The sequence below is a fragment of the Chenopodium quinoa genome, unplaced genomic scaffold (genome assembly GCF_001683475.1).
Source record: "Chenopodium quinoa cultivar QQ74 unplaced genomic scaffold, ASM168347v1, whole genome shotgun sequence".
Taxonomy (NCBI): Eukaryota; Viridiplantae; Streptophyta; class Magnoliopsida; order Caryophyllales; family Amaranthaceae; genus Chenopodium; species Chenopodium quinoa.
The window spans coordinates 368,711-384,419 of record NW_018744745.1 but is presented as its reverse complement, the minus strand read 5'-3'; the positions used below and the strand labels follow the sequence as shown (position 1 = coordinate 384,419).

The following is a 15,709-nucleotide window of genomic DNA, read 5'->3' as shown; positions in this document are numbered from 1 at the left end:
ATAACGCCTCGTCCTCAGCAGCCCCCAGGATCTCTTGATTATATCTATCAGAACACTGGCGGTACGTTTTTTCCCAGGAGGAAAAGTCGGCATTAGGGAAGAGGCAGCCCCAGGTCAGGCGCTGGATCTGAGCAGAGTCTTCCATCATCTCTCGGACCATATCCTTCTTCTCTTGCTCGGCCTTTTCCGAGAGCTCCTGAGTAAGACTCTTCTCCTGGGTCACCAGGCGCTCCTTAATGTGTGCCAAGGATTTCTCCAAGGTGTCGTAGGAGGACATTTTTTGGCGAAGATGTCTCAGCTCGGCCTTGAGATTGTTGATGGTCGCCTCCAGCTCACTATTTTTCTTCTGGGCCGCCTCTAACTGAGCCTGGATAGCAGAAGTAGCCTGCGCCTGATAATAAAGAATGTCAATTGTCAGAACCTCATTTTGGGCAATTTGAAACATTGCCTTATCACAATTAGAGGCGGCCATAGCTTTTGCAGCCTTTACCTCTTTGTTCTTCCTGTCAAGAGGCTTGCGAAGGCCGTTCACTCGGAGCAGGGCCTAAGTAAAAGGGAACAGGCGTCAGTTTTCAAACAAAAAACAGGCGTCCTGGAATTTAAATAACCAAAAATATGCTAAGTATACCTCAGCGAGGACCCCTGCAATCCCGTCTAGATCAAGGGTGCCGACACCCCTGACCGCCTCCCTCTCAGCCGGAGGGACGACTTTGATCATAGACTTGGCCACCTCGACCAAGTCTGGCTCCTGAGGGCCGGCTGCATCAAGCATAAACAAACGGGTTAGACCTAGTAAAGAAGGGAGCAAGTCTAAAATTCACAAGGACAACTTCATACTTCTAGGTGGCCCGACTGGAGTTTTAGAAGGAATGGACGGCTGTTTCTCAGCCGCCGCATGTTTCCTGGCAGAACCAGGAGAGCTCGCAACAGTCGTCCTCCGGGTCTTAGAGTCCGGCTGTTGGGAAGAAGAGGCTCTTGGAGTGCCCGTGTAAAAAAAAAAAACAAAACAACACTCGGTCAGTATATACATAAACCCAACTCCAAAAAGAGAGTGAAAGGTTCGAAGCTCACCAAGGGCGCCCCCTTGTTGGGGGAGTCGGTAGAGGACTGCTGCATGATGGAGGCCCGCAACATGGCCGCCGCAGTCTTGGAGGCGGTAATTTTGCTCATGGCGTCCGCTGCAAAAACAAATAGCAAAGTTAATAAAAAGTCATAACAGTAATGCATGGAAAAACAAAGTATTCGACAGGCCGGCTACCTCTTGAGCACCGACTACTGAGGCCACAGGCGGCTAAAAAGTACTCGTCGTAGAGCCATTTGAAGCTCGGGACGTAGTGCAGGGGTACTTGCTCTCGTACCCCTGAAATAGAGTCGACCCTCGACTCTACTTTAAAGAGTCCTTTATCTAGGATCTCTTTCTTAGCCTTGGGGGGAACAGGCGGCATGCTGCGGCCGCCTGCAAGAAGGGGCGGATTCCTGTTCCACTTGTTGAAGCGCTTGTTCAGCTCTGTGTCTGAACTCTCAATGATAAGGAAGGTGCTTCGCCAGTCCTTCCACTTGTTTGCTTTACCTCTTGTCATGAGGTAGCCTCTGTGGCTTGTCAATTGATACCAGCCGGTACCGCCTGCCTTAGGGGTCCGGCTGAGGTAATTCATGTGGGCGAAAGCCTCGAAGTTTGGCTCCACCCCGTGCAGTTCGCACCCGGCCACATAGCCGAGTACGTTGACCCAGGAGTTCGGGGCTAACTGCCATAACCCCAACTCATACCCATCCAAGATCCGCTGAACAGCCGGATGTAGTGGGAAGCGCAACCCAGCCTTGATGGCCGCCTCGTAGCAGCCAAAGCAGGCGCCATCATAACTAGTACCAGCCGGCCAGACGACTGTGTCTTCTGGATCCGGCACGAAAACTAAAAAGCCGGGGCCCATTGTGTGGTTCGCAATAAAGCTCCCCACTTTCTCTTGCATGGCCGTGATCCGGCCCCGTGGGACAGTGCAGTAGTAGGGGGTATTTTGCTCTCGGTAAGAGGCGGATGGTTCCGCCCAATTGTCCCCCTTCTGAACTGCGTGAGAAAGCCTCGCCTCTTGTAGGCGACTGTTTTTCTCCACTGTGTCCAGAGAAGTATGACCAGAAGAGCTAGATTCGGATTCTTCCTCTGACGAGTCCGAAGAGGACGACTCCTCCCCTCTCCCAGAGGGGCCCGCCTCCTCTCCTTTAAAAGGAGCAGGAGAGAATGTAGACTTGTCAACTGTAAAATTGAAAGGGGTCACTTTGACTCCTCCCTCAGAACTGTCGGCTTTCAAGCCGCTTTGGTTCACTTCCACATCTGGCGCCTGGTCAGATGTTTCACTAATCGGCACCCTATGGGAGGAGCCGTCTGAGTTCGAAATCCTAGCAGTTCTTTTTGTTCTGGCCATCATGTTCTGCATAGACACAAAGACAGTCGGACTTTGTATAAAGGGCAAAGATGGGTCCGGAAAAGGGCAGGCGGCACTCCTAGTCCTAGATTCAGCCGTCCCCGGTGACCGGCTGATCACTAACCTAGGTCGTGTCGTGTGCTTCCGTGGTGCCATTTCAAAAAAGAATAAAATAAAGAGAAAATTAAGAGTAAGAGAACCGACGGTTACCTGAACGAGTGATGTTGATGGAAATCTGAAAATCCTGTGCAGTCGGCTTGTCAGAGCAGGTGGTAGGCAGAAAGGGTCCAAAATGTCAGAGCAAGTTCAGGGGTCCGAATGTTCTCTCAAAAAGTTCTCAAGTGTGAAAATGACTGAAGTCAACACTCCCTTATATAGGCGAAGTGAGAAGGCGAAGGGTCACTTCCAAAATTCAAAATTTGGGTGGGAGAATCTCTCGGCCTTTCGCCGAGTGACACCTGTAGCAGGCCGTCGCCTGTTACAGTACGACACCTGTCACAGGTAACACGTGACCAGTCACGTGCCACCTGTGAGGGGCAAATGATTAGGGGACTTTGCTCCCACCAATCGGAATGCGCCACGTGGGCCAATCAAGTCCTACCAAGTGTCCCCCAGTTGGAACTGTCAGGGCTTGCCACGTGGCACACGCCTATTCGTCCACCTTGGACCTATTATGTCATGACACGTGGCATCCTCCATGCCTAATGGAGAAACCGGCCACCTAGGCCCAACTTCCAAGGGAAGCCCAATCAACCCAAGGTTAACCTAAACCTAGGATTGGCACGTTTCCCAAGGTTATAAATACCTCCCTTAATCCTCATTAAGGGAGATTACGCACATTAAACACTCTCACCTAGAGAGACCCAATCACTTTTATTTCCTCATTAATTAGTCCTTAATCAAGTACTAACTTGACCGTCGGAGGCGGATCTCCAATCATCCGGAGCATCCGTTTGTTTTGCAGGTACAGGCGTCCGGTTCCAGTCTCGGAATTGTAACTCTCCTGCAGGACATCAGAAAACCCCGAAACACCTCGTACCTCTTTCTAATAACAAAATACACACGTTAGTAACTTCAAGGAAAATATAAAATCAAATAATTAAATTTATTGAAAGAAAGGTTTAGGACCAAATCCTCATAAATATCAAACCTTTCACGTCTAGGGCAAAGACAACTTCGAACTTGGCTAGGTGTGTCTAGATCTTGTGAATGCGGAATTTTGTTTGAAAAAAGGGTGGTTTAGAATAAGAGAGAGAGGGAGGGAGCATATCAAGAAATTCTTGATGAGAGTTGGTTAGATTGATGAGAGTTGATGATTAAAAACGGAGGTTTTAAGAAGCTATTTATAACGAAAATCAGCCGGAATATGATAAAAAAGAATCAGAGTTTCGAAAATAAAACGCAACGCTGTCGCCACACATGCCCCTGTCGCCAAACGACAGGGCTTGTCGTCGAGCGACAGCCTGTAGTGCGGCGCTGCAGTCAGTTTTTCCACGCGTTTTCATATTTTAATAAAATTTAAGCGTACGAGGGGTGAAACTGTAATTTCCTTTAAAACACTTCTTTTATTCTAAATAAAACTCTTAAGACTCAATTATCAATGCTAATCACATTAGGATTCAAAAGAACCTTCTAGAAGATTCTAGAAGACTATAATCAATCCTAATTGCATTAGGAATGATAAATCATAATAGGCCCTCCTCTAGATCATTGGGCCGCATATAAAGATCAAACCGGACCCAGTTTAGTAATTTGGCCATAACTTCCTCATTACTCATCGGAATTGGGCTTATAATATATCGTTGGAAAGCTCTTTTCAAGCCTAATCCAAATACACTATTATTGGACCCTTGCTATGGACCAAACTAAACTGGATTGACTATTTTGATAAAATAGGTTTTCGAAAACAGAGAGAAAGAAGAGAATTTAAAACTAACCGCAACACTAGACTTTTTACACTTTCACTTTATTCGATTATGGACCGACGTGAAAGGTATTCATCACTGGGTTTGATTTTGGGGAGACACAAATAGGTGTCTACAGAAACATATGAGGCTAAGTAAGCGAATTATAGATATATTTTCTTATGATAAATTATGGCGTAGAGTTTTATTATTGATATACTTCTAATATTTCATATATACAAAATTAATTATAATTTTTAATAAATTTCTTATAACTCGGTTCTATTTCCAACTTTTCCATCATAAGATTCGTTTTAAAAAGCTCCTTAAAATAAGTTCCATTTGTTATATATTTAATTATTTTAAAAAATAATAGAGAATATTGGTTTAAAACACCGTATTTGACATTCAAGCAAAAAAAAAATATTTTAAATTTTTTTTAACAATTTAGGCATTGCTCGGGCACAAAACTAGTAAAATATAAATCTAATTTATCATTAGTCAAAATAATATTTTTGCTTATGTGGAATGTCAAACTTGTGCGATGAACGATTTTTTTTATTATCATTTTGCATAATTTTTTTAGGGATACCCAGTCAATTCCCCAGATAAACAAAATTTGTTTATCTGAGGTATAATTGTATGTTCAAGTACCAATGGAGGGGTATATGTGTCTTTTCATGTACACGTTGAGGGGTACATGTGTAATTTCCTCACCAAACAGTAAAAGCAAATAGTAATTGGACAGCTCACCAAAAGTACTGATTAAATGACCCTGCTTTTTCAATATATTTACAAAAATACCACCAGATTAACAAAAATTCGTTTATCTAGCAGATTAACTTATATTTTCCCATAATTTTTAGTTTTTGAAATAATTTTAATACAATATAGTTCTTTTAATAAAAACAGATAAGTTTTTAGTTTTTAAATAATTTAATCTGAAAAAGTTATTATTCGTTTTTTTAACCTACGTGGATAAAATCATAAATCTCATTCGTCACTAGCTTTTGCTTAGGCAGTGAGTAAATATTTTAATTTTAAATAAAGTACAAATCTAAATTTTTTAATTCTAATATAAAATATAAATCTAATTTATGATTTGTTGAAATAATATTTTTCCATATATTACACGTCAAACCCATGCGACAGTTTTTTTTTATTATCATTTTCTTTATAATGTTTAGTTTTTAAAATAATTTTAATTTTAATATCTAAAGATGATTTTTTCTCTCAAAAAAAAATCTAAAGATGATTTTTAGTTCTTAACAAAACAGTCAGTTTTTAAATAATTTCAATCTTAATAAATCAATATTCGTTGTTTTTTTTAACCTACGTGGCTAAATTCATAAATTTCATTTGTCACTTTTGCTTAGGTGATGAGTGAATTTTTAATTCTAGAATAAAATACAAATTTAATTTTAATTGGTCAAAATAATACCTTTTGTTTATGTAGCGCGCCGAATGCTCTAAAAAAAAACTATTTTATTTAGATATATTAGATAATTTTATTTATAAAAAGATCTCTAAGACTTAAGAATCCATTACTACTTTAACTATGAGCAAAACCCAGTTAATATCCTATATTATTAACAAAAACATGTTTATATCACTAAATTTTCTCTCTACTCCCCTCACATGGCCGAACATTATTTTCTTCTGTCTCCTCCATTTCCATGGCCGCTATTTCCATCTCTCTCTTCCCCTCCTATGGCCATGCCCAAAATCGACCACCTTAGCAGCTCTAAATCGGTCGGTTGGCCAAACAAAAGACACCCTATGGCATATACTAGTAGCAAATTATGTAAATTAGGCCGATATACTAACCCCTTAGGGAAGGGGATTTACTCGTGCTTGTGGTGCTCGTAGAGGTGCAACGATCGAATGGTTGTGTTAATGGTCATGTGGTGGTCTGCTAGTGGTACTAGTGACTGTGCGGTGGTTTGCTAGTGAAGCTAATGGTCGTGGGGTGGTCTGGCTAGTGGTACTAGCTAGCTACTGGTTGTTCGATGAGGATAGAGGGGACAAAAAAGGTGTGCGGTTGCTAAATTTACAAAATTACCTTGGTGTGGTATCTAAATTTACAAAAGTACCTTTGATATTAACAAGTTTTATTTATATAGAATATTAACTTGTATTTTTTCTTTTATATCTATGATATTAAGTATGATAAATTTTGAAATAACAATACTTAACCATTAGGTATCAATACATATATAAATTCATAGTCATTATCGACTTTTATAACTATATATTGCCAAACAAGCAAAAGTGTTATTAATAATAAAATCATGGCCTTTCAATGACATAATTGCGTGCCCCTTAACACTCATCGGCAGTGACCCGTGGGTGATGTCTGCTGGCCTATGTATGTGAGAAAGAAGGTTAACCACGTAGAATACTACAAATTGCATAATCTAATTTATAAACATTCAAGTCAAGTCTTTTTCGTCAAACCACCATTCTTGCTAAAATATCTCTAATTACTCCCATGTGTTATCAAATATCTAATTCTTGTAAAATATCTTATTAATTAATTATGGGACCATGCATCTATACTGTTATATTAGCTAGCTTTTGTGGCCTCGTGGATCAATGCCTCCTTTCTTGGTGGGCTCTATTTAAAGTTGGAGAATAGTTGAAGCTTTTGCTAATACTCCAATCCTTTCTTTGTGTGTTCTTACGATGAAGAAAACAATAATGGAAGATATGACTACGCTCATGGTAATTCATTTGTTTCATTCCTCGCTTATTTGTCTTTTTAGTATATTCAATTAGTCAGGTTTATAGATACATTCGAGTGCATAATAGTCATATTCAACTAACATGACCATCCATGTTTTGATTTAATTGTACAGGCAGATGTATTGGCAAACTTTTTAAATGGTTCGAAAGTGTTTGAAATGGAGGTAATAGACCTTTTTTTACCTTATATATATATATATATATATATATATGTATATATCATATCACATATTGTATTTTTGTGTGTAGTAGAAAAATGAATCAGTCACAGTTTTTGGTTTGACATTATTATGTTTTTGCACCATATTTAACTTGGAATGTTTGTTGTGGTCAGATGGGAATTCTTAAGGAACGTCTTGAGAAAAGCTTTAGTGAAACTTTAGAGGAAGACAACAACGTTAGTTACATAGTTGAAATATTACAAAGGACAACAATGGGTGAGACCATACCCAGAGAATTAGTTGATATTTTACATGTGGAAGGTTCATGTCCCATATGTCTACAGGTAATTTTTTTTCCACCCTTTGAATATACTTGCGACATTGATTGCCTCGTTTAATTCGTTCACTTTGAATACTTTAATTTGCAACATTTTCTATATATTTAACGTGACATCAACTTCATATTTATTTCTCCCACTAACCTCACTTGCACTTTATTGTTTTATTAATTTCTCCCATAAGCCATCAAAAACGGAGAACACCCAGTAACCCCACTTGTAAAATTAGTTTATTCATTTTCATGTACTATTCACTTTTTTTCAAAATTATGAGTAAACTCTAGTGTTACAAGTATCTTTTATTATTTTTTTCGTGCAATTTTCACTTGATATATATTGTTGCATGTATATATATATTAGCAACAACATTACACACTTTCTAAACACTTATTGGTTGAGCAGGACTTGGAAGCTGGAAAGAAAGTGCGATGCATGATGCAATGTAATCACCAGTTTCATAAACATTGCATAGATAAATGGCTTGTCTTGAACAAATCTTGCCCCATCTGCAGAAGGAGTATCAATATGTACACCCTCTTCATTTGACAACAAAGAAATCGAAGCAAAGCTTGTAAATTATTTATACGACAAATGATAAATACAATAAGTAACATCTACACCCGAGTGTATATAAAAATTTGTAATGTAAAGGCGACTGAGGTGTACGTTGTTATACACTTTGAACAACTGACTATATAGTTGCATTCTTGTACCATACATGACATCTATTGCGTTTGGAGTTTAGAGAGCTCGGATAAGATAATGTAACTAGTTCTTTTTTTCTTGCTATTTTAGTTCTTTACATTACAATGAATTTATGTATGTTGAGATCTAATCCCAAGAGCTTGTATAGTTAAATTTACTTGTAATTAAATTGTACGCGTAACAAACTAGGTACAAAAAAAAAAGTATCATAGTCTTTATGTACAAGCTTGTCAATATGTCATAAGAAAAATCAGTGCATTCATCACAACTAAGGCCTCATTATTTCATGCAACTTATTTTTACTTTTTTCAAATAAACACTACCTCCGTTTTTATTAGTTGACACGTTTTGACTTTAGCACTATTCACACATCTCTGGTTGACCATGTTTTGTGATTTACCTATGAAGAAAAATATAGTCAAGTGGGTCTTGTTAGATTCGTCACAAATTATATTTTCAAAATATCAATATAATATAATTTTTGCTAATCGGTAATTAAAGATATTAATGATTGAATTTGTGCATTGGCAAACGTGACTAAAGAAACGGAGGAAATAGTTTTTTTTTTTTTTTTAAAAGTAAGTTCATATATGTTCATAATATAAATTTAGATGGATTAAGCTATGTTAGAAGGAATAAAGGTCAAAAACTCACTTAAAATTAAAATAAATTTTTGCACCAAAAAAATTGAGTTAAGCACAAATTTAGGTACTCAATTCTACTTTTTTACCGTTTAGGTACTAAAATTTTTTTGCTTTGCTTTTGGGTACTGAGTTAAGAATTCCGGCAAAAAAAAATAATTCAGCCTAAGAATTCAATACCTTGGTTAAATGAAAGTGGGCCCCACCCGATTAAAAAAATGTGCGGGTCAACCCTTTCTTTTTCCCCTTTCTTATTCTTTATTCCCCCTTTTGCCCCTTAATTCTTTCCATTTCTGAAAATATTCGCTGCGCATAAGTCGAAGAACACGAGCAACTACATTCGAATATGGGGAAAACGACAGCGAAAGCCGCCTTTTTTTTTTTTGAGGTATGCTTACTTACTCATGGTTTTTGTTGTTAATTTGATATAAATTTTGAATTTTTTGCCCAATTGATGATGGTAATTGCGACTTAGGGTTTTGCGTTTTTTGGGTTTTTTTAATTGAAATCAAAATGTCAATTTCTTGTGTTTTTTCGTGTTAAATTTGTTGCTGTGTTGTTTGTTGTTGTATTAAACTTGTGTTGTTGGTGGATATTGATTGCATGTTGATTATTTATGCTCTAAGTTTTGATTTGTTGATCTGTTTTGCGCACTAAAACAGGGGTGGTTTTGGTGAAATTGTGTATGTGTGATTGATGATGTTGTGTGTGTTTTTCTTGTGCAGCAGCAGCAGGGGAAGAACCTAGCAGCAGCTACTGTTTTGATTTTTTTTTTAATCTGGGAAAAACTTGTTGAAGAATTTGTGCCTAAATAGACATGGTGAATGAACCTGTTTTGATGATATTTGTTGTTGGTATACTGCTACAACTTCTGTGTTGCTGATTTTGTTTTTTTTTTAATTGAAATTGAATCAGGGAAAATCGTTTTGGATGAATATTGGTTAAGAAAACATGGTGAATCTACCCTACAGTGATGCTAGTGTTTTGCAGGTGTTTTCATGGCATTTTTTGCCCAAGTTCATTCCCCTTTAAATATAGTAATAACGGCTAGTTTCTGAGTCAAAGTTATGAATTTTTTATTTTTATTTTTAAAATATTAATTTTTTAATTAGGTATGGTTAGTGATGAGTTAGTGGTGAGTTAGTTCGCCTGAAAATCACTTTGAGTACCCAAAAGAAAAGAAAAAAAATTGAGTACCTAAAAGGTGAAAATTAGAAAAATTGAGTACCTAATTGTACTCTTAACTCAAAAAAATTAAAATAAATTTCGTTGTAGTAACATTTTAATTTTATTTGTAAAAATAATTCTGCATGTATTCAAATATTAAAATCTAGAAAATTTTAGGCACAATAAGTTGAATAGAATAATATTTAATATTCTACAATTCATAAAAGGTGCATTCTTAAGTGACAATAAAAAATAAGAGGTAATTTTTTATTTTGTTGAGTACAACATTTTTCATCATGGGACCTGGGGTATGTATTTCATTGTAAAACTTTGACTAGCAAAGTAACAATAGCTTCAATTATATCATTATATAAAAAATTATAATAAAATTGAATATTAATAAATTATTCATTTAGACAATTTCAACAATTACCTACAAAATCATATTTTTCTTCTCCTAAATTCATATATATATATATGTACACAAAATTTTCTCTCTCTATTATAAACTCACAAACAAATTTTGCCTAAATATTCGTGTGCCCTCCAAAGTTACAAATGATATAAAACGGAGTAATACATGAAATTTATCTATTCACTCTTATCATAGTCCCCTTTAATCACCATTATAAAAAATTTGTCTTTAATAAAAAAATAATTCATCCCCTTACCAGAAAATGCAGTATGAGACCGTCTTTTCGTTAGCTGAACTGCTATTCGTCGTTCGCAAATTACAGGATGACGCTTCCATTTTTATGTGTATTGACTATTTTGACCTTGATTGTTTTAATTCCATATAAGGCTCCACCATGACTCACTTTAGCTAGTAAAAAGTTTAATATTATTCCCGACCCCCCACTTGTCTTTAAAAAATCCCAACCCACCAAAAAACCCGATACCACCATTGTACGGTAATTCCGACCAATTTTAAAAAAATCCCGAGTGTGGTAGTTGGGGCCCACTATTCACGATGAGCGACGACAACTTTAATACGCCGGAGCAGTCGTCGGAAGAATCTGTAAGTCGTAGTTTTTAATTTATTTTTTTTGGACTTCCGCCCATTTTTTCTGGATCCCAGGGGGGAGATCCGCCTAAAAAATCCGGAAGATCCTCCAAGGATCCGGAAATTCTAAGCGGATCCCCACATACGCCTGGAATTTCCGGATCCCATAAAGATCTTCCGGATTTTTTAGGCGAATCTCCCCCCTAGGATCCGGAAAAAATGGGCGGAAGTCCAAAATTTCGTTTTTTTTTTTTTTTTTTTGTTTTCTTTCTAAATTCATAACATTATTTTTGCTAATTTTTTTGTGAGTATTATTATATTATCTTAGTTATTATTATTATTAATTATGTTTATATTTCTAATGTTTTTGTTATTATTATTATTATTATTATTATTGTTATTGTTATTGTTATTGTTATTGTTATTGTTATTGTTATTGTTATTGTTATTGTTATTGTTGTTGTTGTTGTTGTTAGTACGATTATTATTATTATTATTATTATTATTGTTGTTGTTGTTGTTGTTGTTGTTGTTGTTGTTATTGTTAGTACGATTATTATTATTATTATTATTATTATTGTTATTATTGTTATTGTTATTGTTATTGTTATTGTTGTTGTTGTTGTTAGTACGATTATTATTATTATTGTTATTGTTATTGTTATTGTTATTGTTGTTGTTGTTGTTAGTATGATTATTATCATTATTATTATTATTATTATTATTATTATTATTATTATTATTATTATTATTATTATTAATATCGAATTTTTTATTTTTATTTTTATTATTATCATTTTTGTTATTATTCTTATTATTGGTATTATTATTATTATTAATAATATTGTTACTGTTGTTGTTAGCATGATTATTGTTATTGTAATTACTATCACTATTGTTGTTACTATTATTTATATTATTATTTTTATTATTATTATTAAGGTTGTTATTATTAGTATTATAGTTTTTGTTATTAATAAAAATATTAGTATTATTATTAAATTTATAATACTAATATTTGCCTCATTTGTTTGGTTTATTGTTAAAGGATTCGGAGGATGAAGAAGGCGGTGACAGGGTGGATTATAGTGCAAATTTCGTGACAGACAAGGTTTTTCGAACGTTTGATGAAGCAGTTAGTTGGGCGGATGCTGTTGCAATAAATCTGGGATTTATTTTAGTGAAATCGTCTTTCAACAGACAGAGGGATGGTCGACCATATCGATATTTAAGATGTGATCGGGGACGCATGAGTAAGCCGAGAGATCTTGAGAACGCAATAAGGAAGGACACGAAAACCAAAGCCAATGGTTGTCCTTTCTACATCAAGATATCTTACAATTTTTTTGACGACTGTTGGTTTATCACGGCGAAAAATGATGTAACTGGGACCCACAACCATCCAATGATTGCGTATCCAGAGGGGCATCGTAAAATAAGCGGGTTAAGCCCGGAAGCGAAGCAGGTTGTGTGTAACATGACCAAGTCTAAGGTAGCACCGCGTAACATCATGGCGACTATTGCCGAGCAATTTCCTCAAGATCATCCAAACATCAGACACATCTACAACTGCCGAAATGACTTCAGAACCGAGATGTCAGATGGTAGAGGAGTTGTTCAACAGTTTCTACATTTGGCTAGACAGAGTCGGTATGTGTACTGGGTATTGTCTGATGATAATGGCGTTTTACAGCACGCCTTCATGGCGCATCCAGTCATGATAGACATCCTACGGACGTACCCGTATGTGATCGGTATGGATTCCACATACAAGACCAACCGATACGGAATGATGTTCTTTGAGATAGTTGGTGTGACACCGACAAATGGCATGTGATCGGTATGGAAACCATGGAACCGTCGACACGGAGCCCTAGAATATGATACACGTCATGCAGCATGATCGTGATCTCCCCAAATGGCATGTGAAACGAGTTCGTGTCTGGCTGCCATCTCTCAACAAAAGCAGAAATCAGGGGCTAGTCAAATCGCCGGAACATGATCCCGGGTAAGTGAGATAGACCACTGCCATCAATCAGTTCCAGGTGCTCCAGCGGAAGACGAGCGCGCCAGTTACCCAACTCAGTACACAACTGTGTCCTGCTCAAACACCGCAGAACATTTCTCTTCTGCCCACCCCATAGATATGCAGCCACGTGACCCCCAAAACTAGGAATGATAGTACCATCCTCAGGCCCACCTGGCATCGGCCCCCGAACCACCCACAACTCAGACGAGCTGGTAGAACCTTCACCTGGTTCACTACTACTACCATATCTCCCATGGTCACCCCTATACACAGCACGGTAATCCTGAGGGTCGTACTCTGAATCTCGACTAGCATGACTAGCTCGCTCATCGTCGTCCTCTTCGTCAGATACAGGAACTCTACCCGACGAGTACATGGGGGCGCTCATGTCTGACTGATGCTCCCCCGACCAAGTACGAGCAGACCCGTACTGCTGCTCACGGTGAAACGGTGCCTCCGAAGGTCCTGCACCACCTAACTCCCTCCTCACTGATGCATTCAAACGTCTCGATCTTGCATGTCGAGCGCCCGAACCCTCAATCTGCATTAAATAAGTAGAAAATATAATTTCATTAATACTTACACACACAACTATGATATCAACCTTGAATCGTTAATATTCCAATTCCAAAATAATAGCAACAATACATAACAATTACAATAAATGAAAAAACAAATTACATAAACATAACAACATTACATAACAATAACAATAAATGAAAACAAAAAATAAATAAACATAACAACAAATAAAAAAAATAAACATCACAACAATGCATAACAATAACAATAAATGAAAAATGAAGTAAATAAACATAATAATAACAACAATACATAAAACAAAATAAATAAAAAAAAACTAAACTAAATATAAATAGCTTCATCAAACAAAAGAAAAAAAAAGAATAAACAAACACAAACAAATTAAAAAAAAATAACCATCACCAAACAAAAGGAAAAAAAAAACAAAACAAAATATAAATAGCTTCATCAAACAAAAGAAAAAAAAAAGAATAAACAAACACAAAAAATTACAAAAAAAAAAACCATCACCAAACAAAAGAAAAAAAAATAAAAAAAAAACAAAAAACAATCAAAGACAAAATACAAAAAAAACAGCTTCACCCAAAAAAAGGAAAAAAAAAAATTCAACAAAAAAAACATAAAAAAAAAACAAAAAAAGAAAACACCTTCAGCAAACAAAAGAAAAGGAAAAAAAAAACGGAAAACCCAGAACTTCCGGAAATTTCAGGCGGAAGTCTGGGTTTTTCAGAATTTTTTTTTCCTTTTACATTACAGCAGCAAAGAACGTAATACCAACCTGCTCGCCGCCGGAAATGCCGCCCCCACGACCACCGTACGTAAGCCTAATGCCTCTCCCGTCCGCCATACCCGGATTCTTGCTTTGATTGGTTTTCGTACGTTCTTCGTTTGATTTTCAAATTTTTGGTTTTTTTTGAAAATAAATTTCTGATTTTTTTTTTCCTCTGAAAATTTTTTTTTTCTGAATTTTTTTTTTTTAAAATTCTTGCCTTTTTTTTAGAGAAAGAAAGTTTGAGAGAGAGTGTCGGGGTTGAGAAATGACTTGTGAGTTTCGTAACTCGGTTTTCCAAGTATTTATATATGAGGGGCAAATTAGGAAATTCAATAAAAAATGCGAGCGTCACCTTGTAATTTGTGAACGACGTTTAACAACACCCTTTCGTTAGTAGTACCATCAGTTTAGAGACCAAAAAAATAATAAATAATAATAATAAAAAATAAATAAATAATAAAAAATAAATAATAAATAATAAATAATAAATAATAAAATATAAAAAAAAAGAGTTGATTCTATAGGTGGGAGTCCTAGTCAAACCACCCCACCCCTCGCAATTTGAACTATAAATTTGGATGGAATTTGTGGTAGGAAAAAATAATAAATAATAAATAATAATAATAAATAAATAAATAAATAATAAATAATAAATAAATAAATAATAAATAAAAAAAAATAAAATAAAAAAAAGAGTTGAGTCTATAGGTGGGAGTCCTAGTCAAACCACCCCACCCCTCGCAATATGAACTATAAATTTGGATGGAATTTGTGGTAGGGTTTTGTTGATATCAAACCAATACCTGATTTTAATAAATGTTGAATTAAACATATTAACTCAAATGGAAAATTATGATTGCATTATACGATTGTCTATACGTGTGATGTCTTCCTATATTATTTAAGGTCTATATGGTTGTTGCCCTTTACTATTATAACTCGCCGTACAATATGGTAGGCTTGATGTCACCTTTACCTAATAAAATAATAAAAGCCTATCTATCTATCTATCTTTGGCCTCCTAACTTGTACAACAAGCTTCTAGTCCATGGGAAGAAATTCGGAACCAAATGCTAATTAAGCACCCTATTATGAGTCTTTACTACTCTCTCTTTCTCATTTTAGGTGCCATTTATTTACTTACACAAGGAACGGAAATAAGGGGGGAACATCACAAACACATGTTCAACACACAAACAGTATGGTCTAATATCTTGGCCAAAAATTGATTATGGTCTTGTGGTAATGGCCCAACATTGACCAATAATTGAGTATGGTCTTGAG

At 36.1% G+C, this 15,709-nt stretch overlaps 2 protein-coding genes across 2 annotated transcripts; both read left to right on the top strand.

Annotated features, from left to right (window-relative positions):
* Window positions 1-6,912: 6,912 nt before the first annotated feature.
* Window positions 6,913-8,538, top strand: LOC110703587 (NEP1-interacting protein-like 1). The gene is made up of 4 exons (XM_021881368.1): window positions 6,913-7,045; window positions 7,180-7,230; window positions 7,401-7,571; window positions 7,968-8,538. The coding sequence occupies exons 1-4, from the start codon at window positions 7,007-7,009 to the stop codon at window positions 8,109-8,111; spliced, it is 405 nt and encodes a 134-aa protein (XP_021737060.1). The 5' UTR covers window positions 6,913-7,006; the 3' UTR covers window positions 8,112-8,538.
* A 1,969-nt stretch (window positions 8,539-10,507) lies between these two features.
* On the top strand, window positions 10,508-12,918 carry LOC110703667 (protein FAR1-RELATED SEQUENCE 5-like). Its single transcript, XM_021881460.1, has 2 exons — window positions 10,508-11,096; window positions 12,130-12,918. Exons 1-2 carry the CDS (start codon window positions 11,049-11,051, stop codon window positions 12,916-12,918), a joined length of 837 nt encoding a protein of 278 aa, XP_021737152.1. The 5' UTR covers window positions 10,508-11,048.
* The last annotated feature ends 2,791 nt before the right edge of the window (window positions 12,919-15,709 follow it).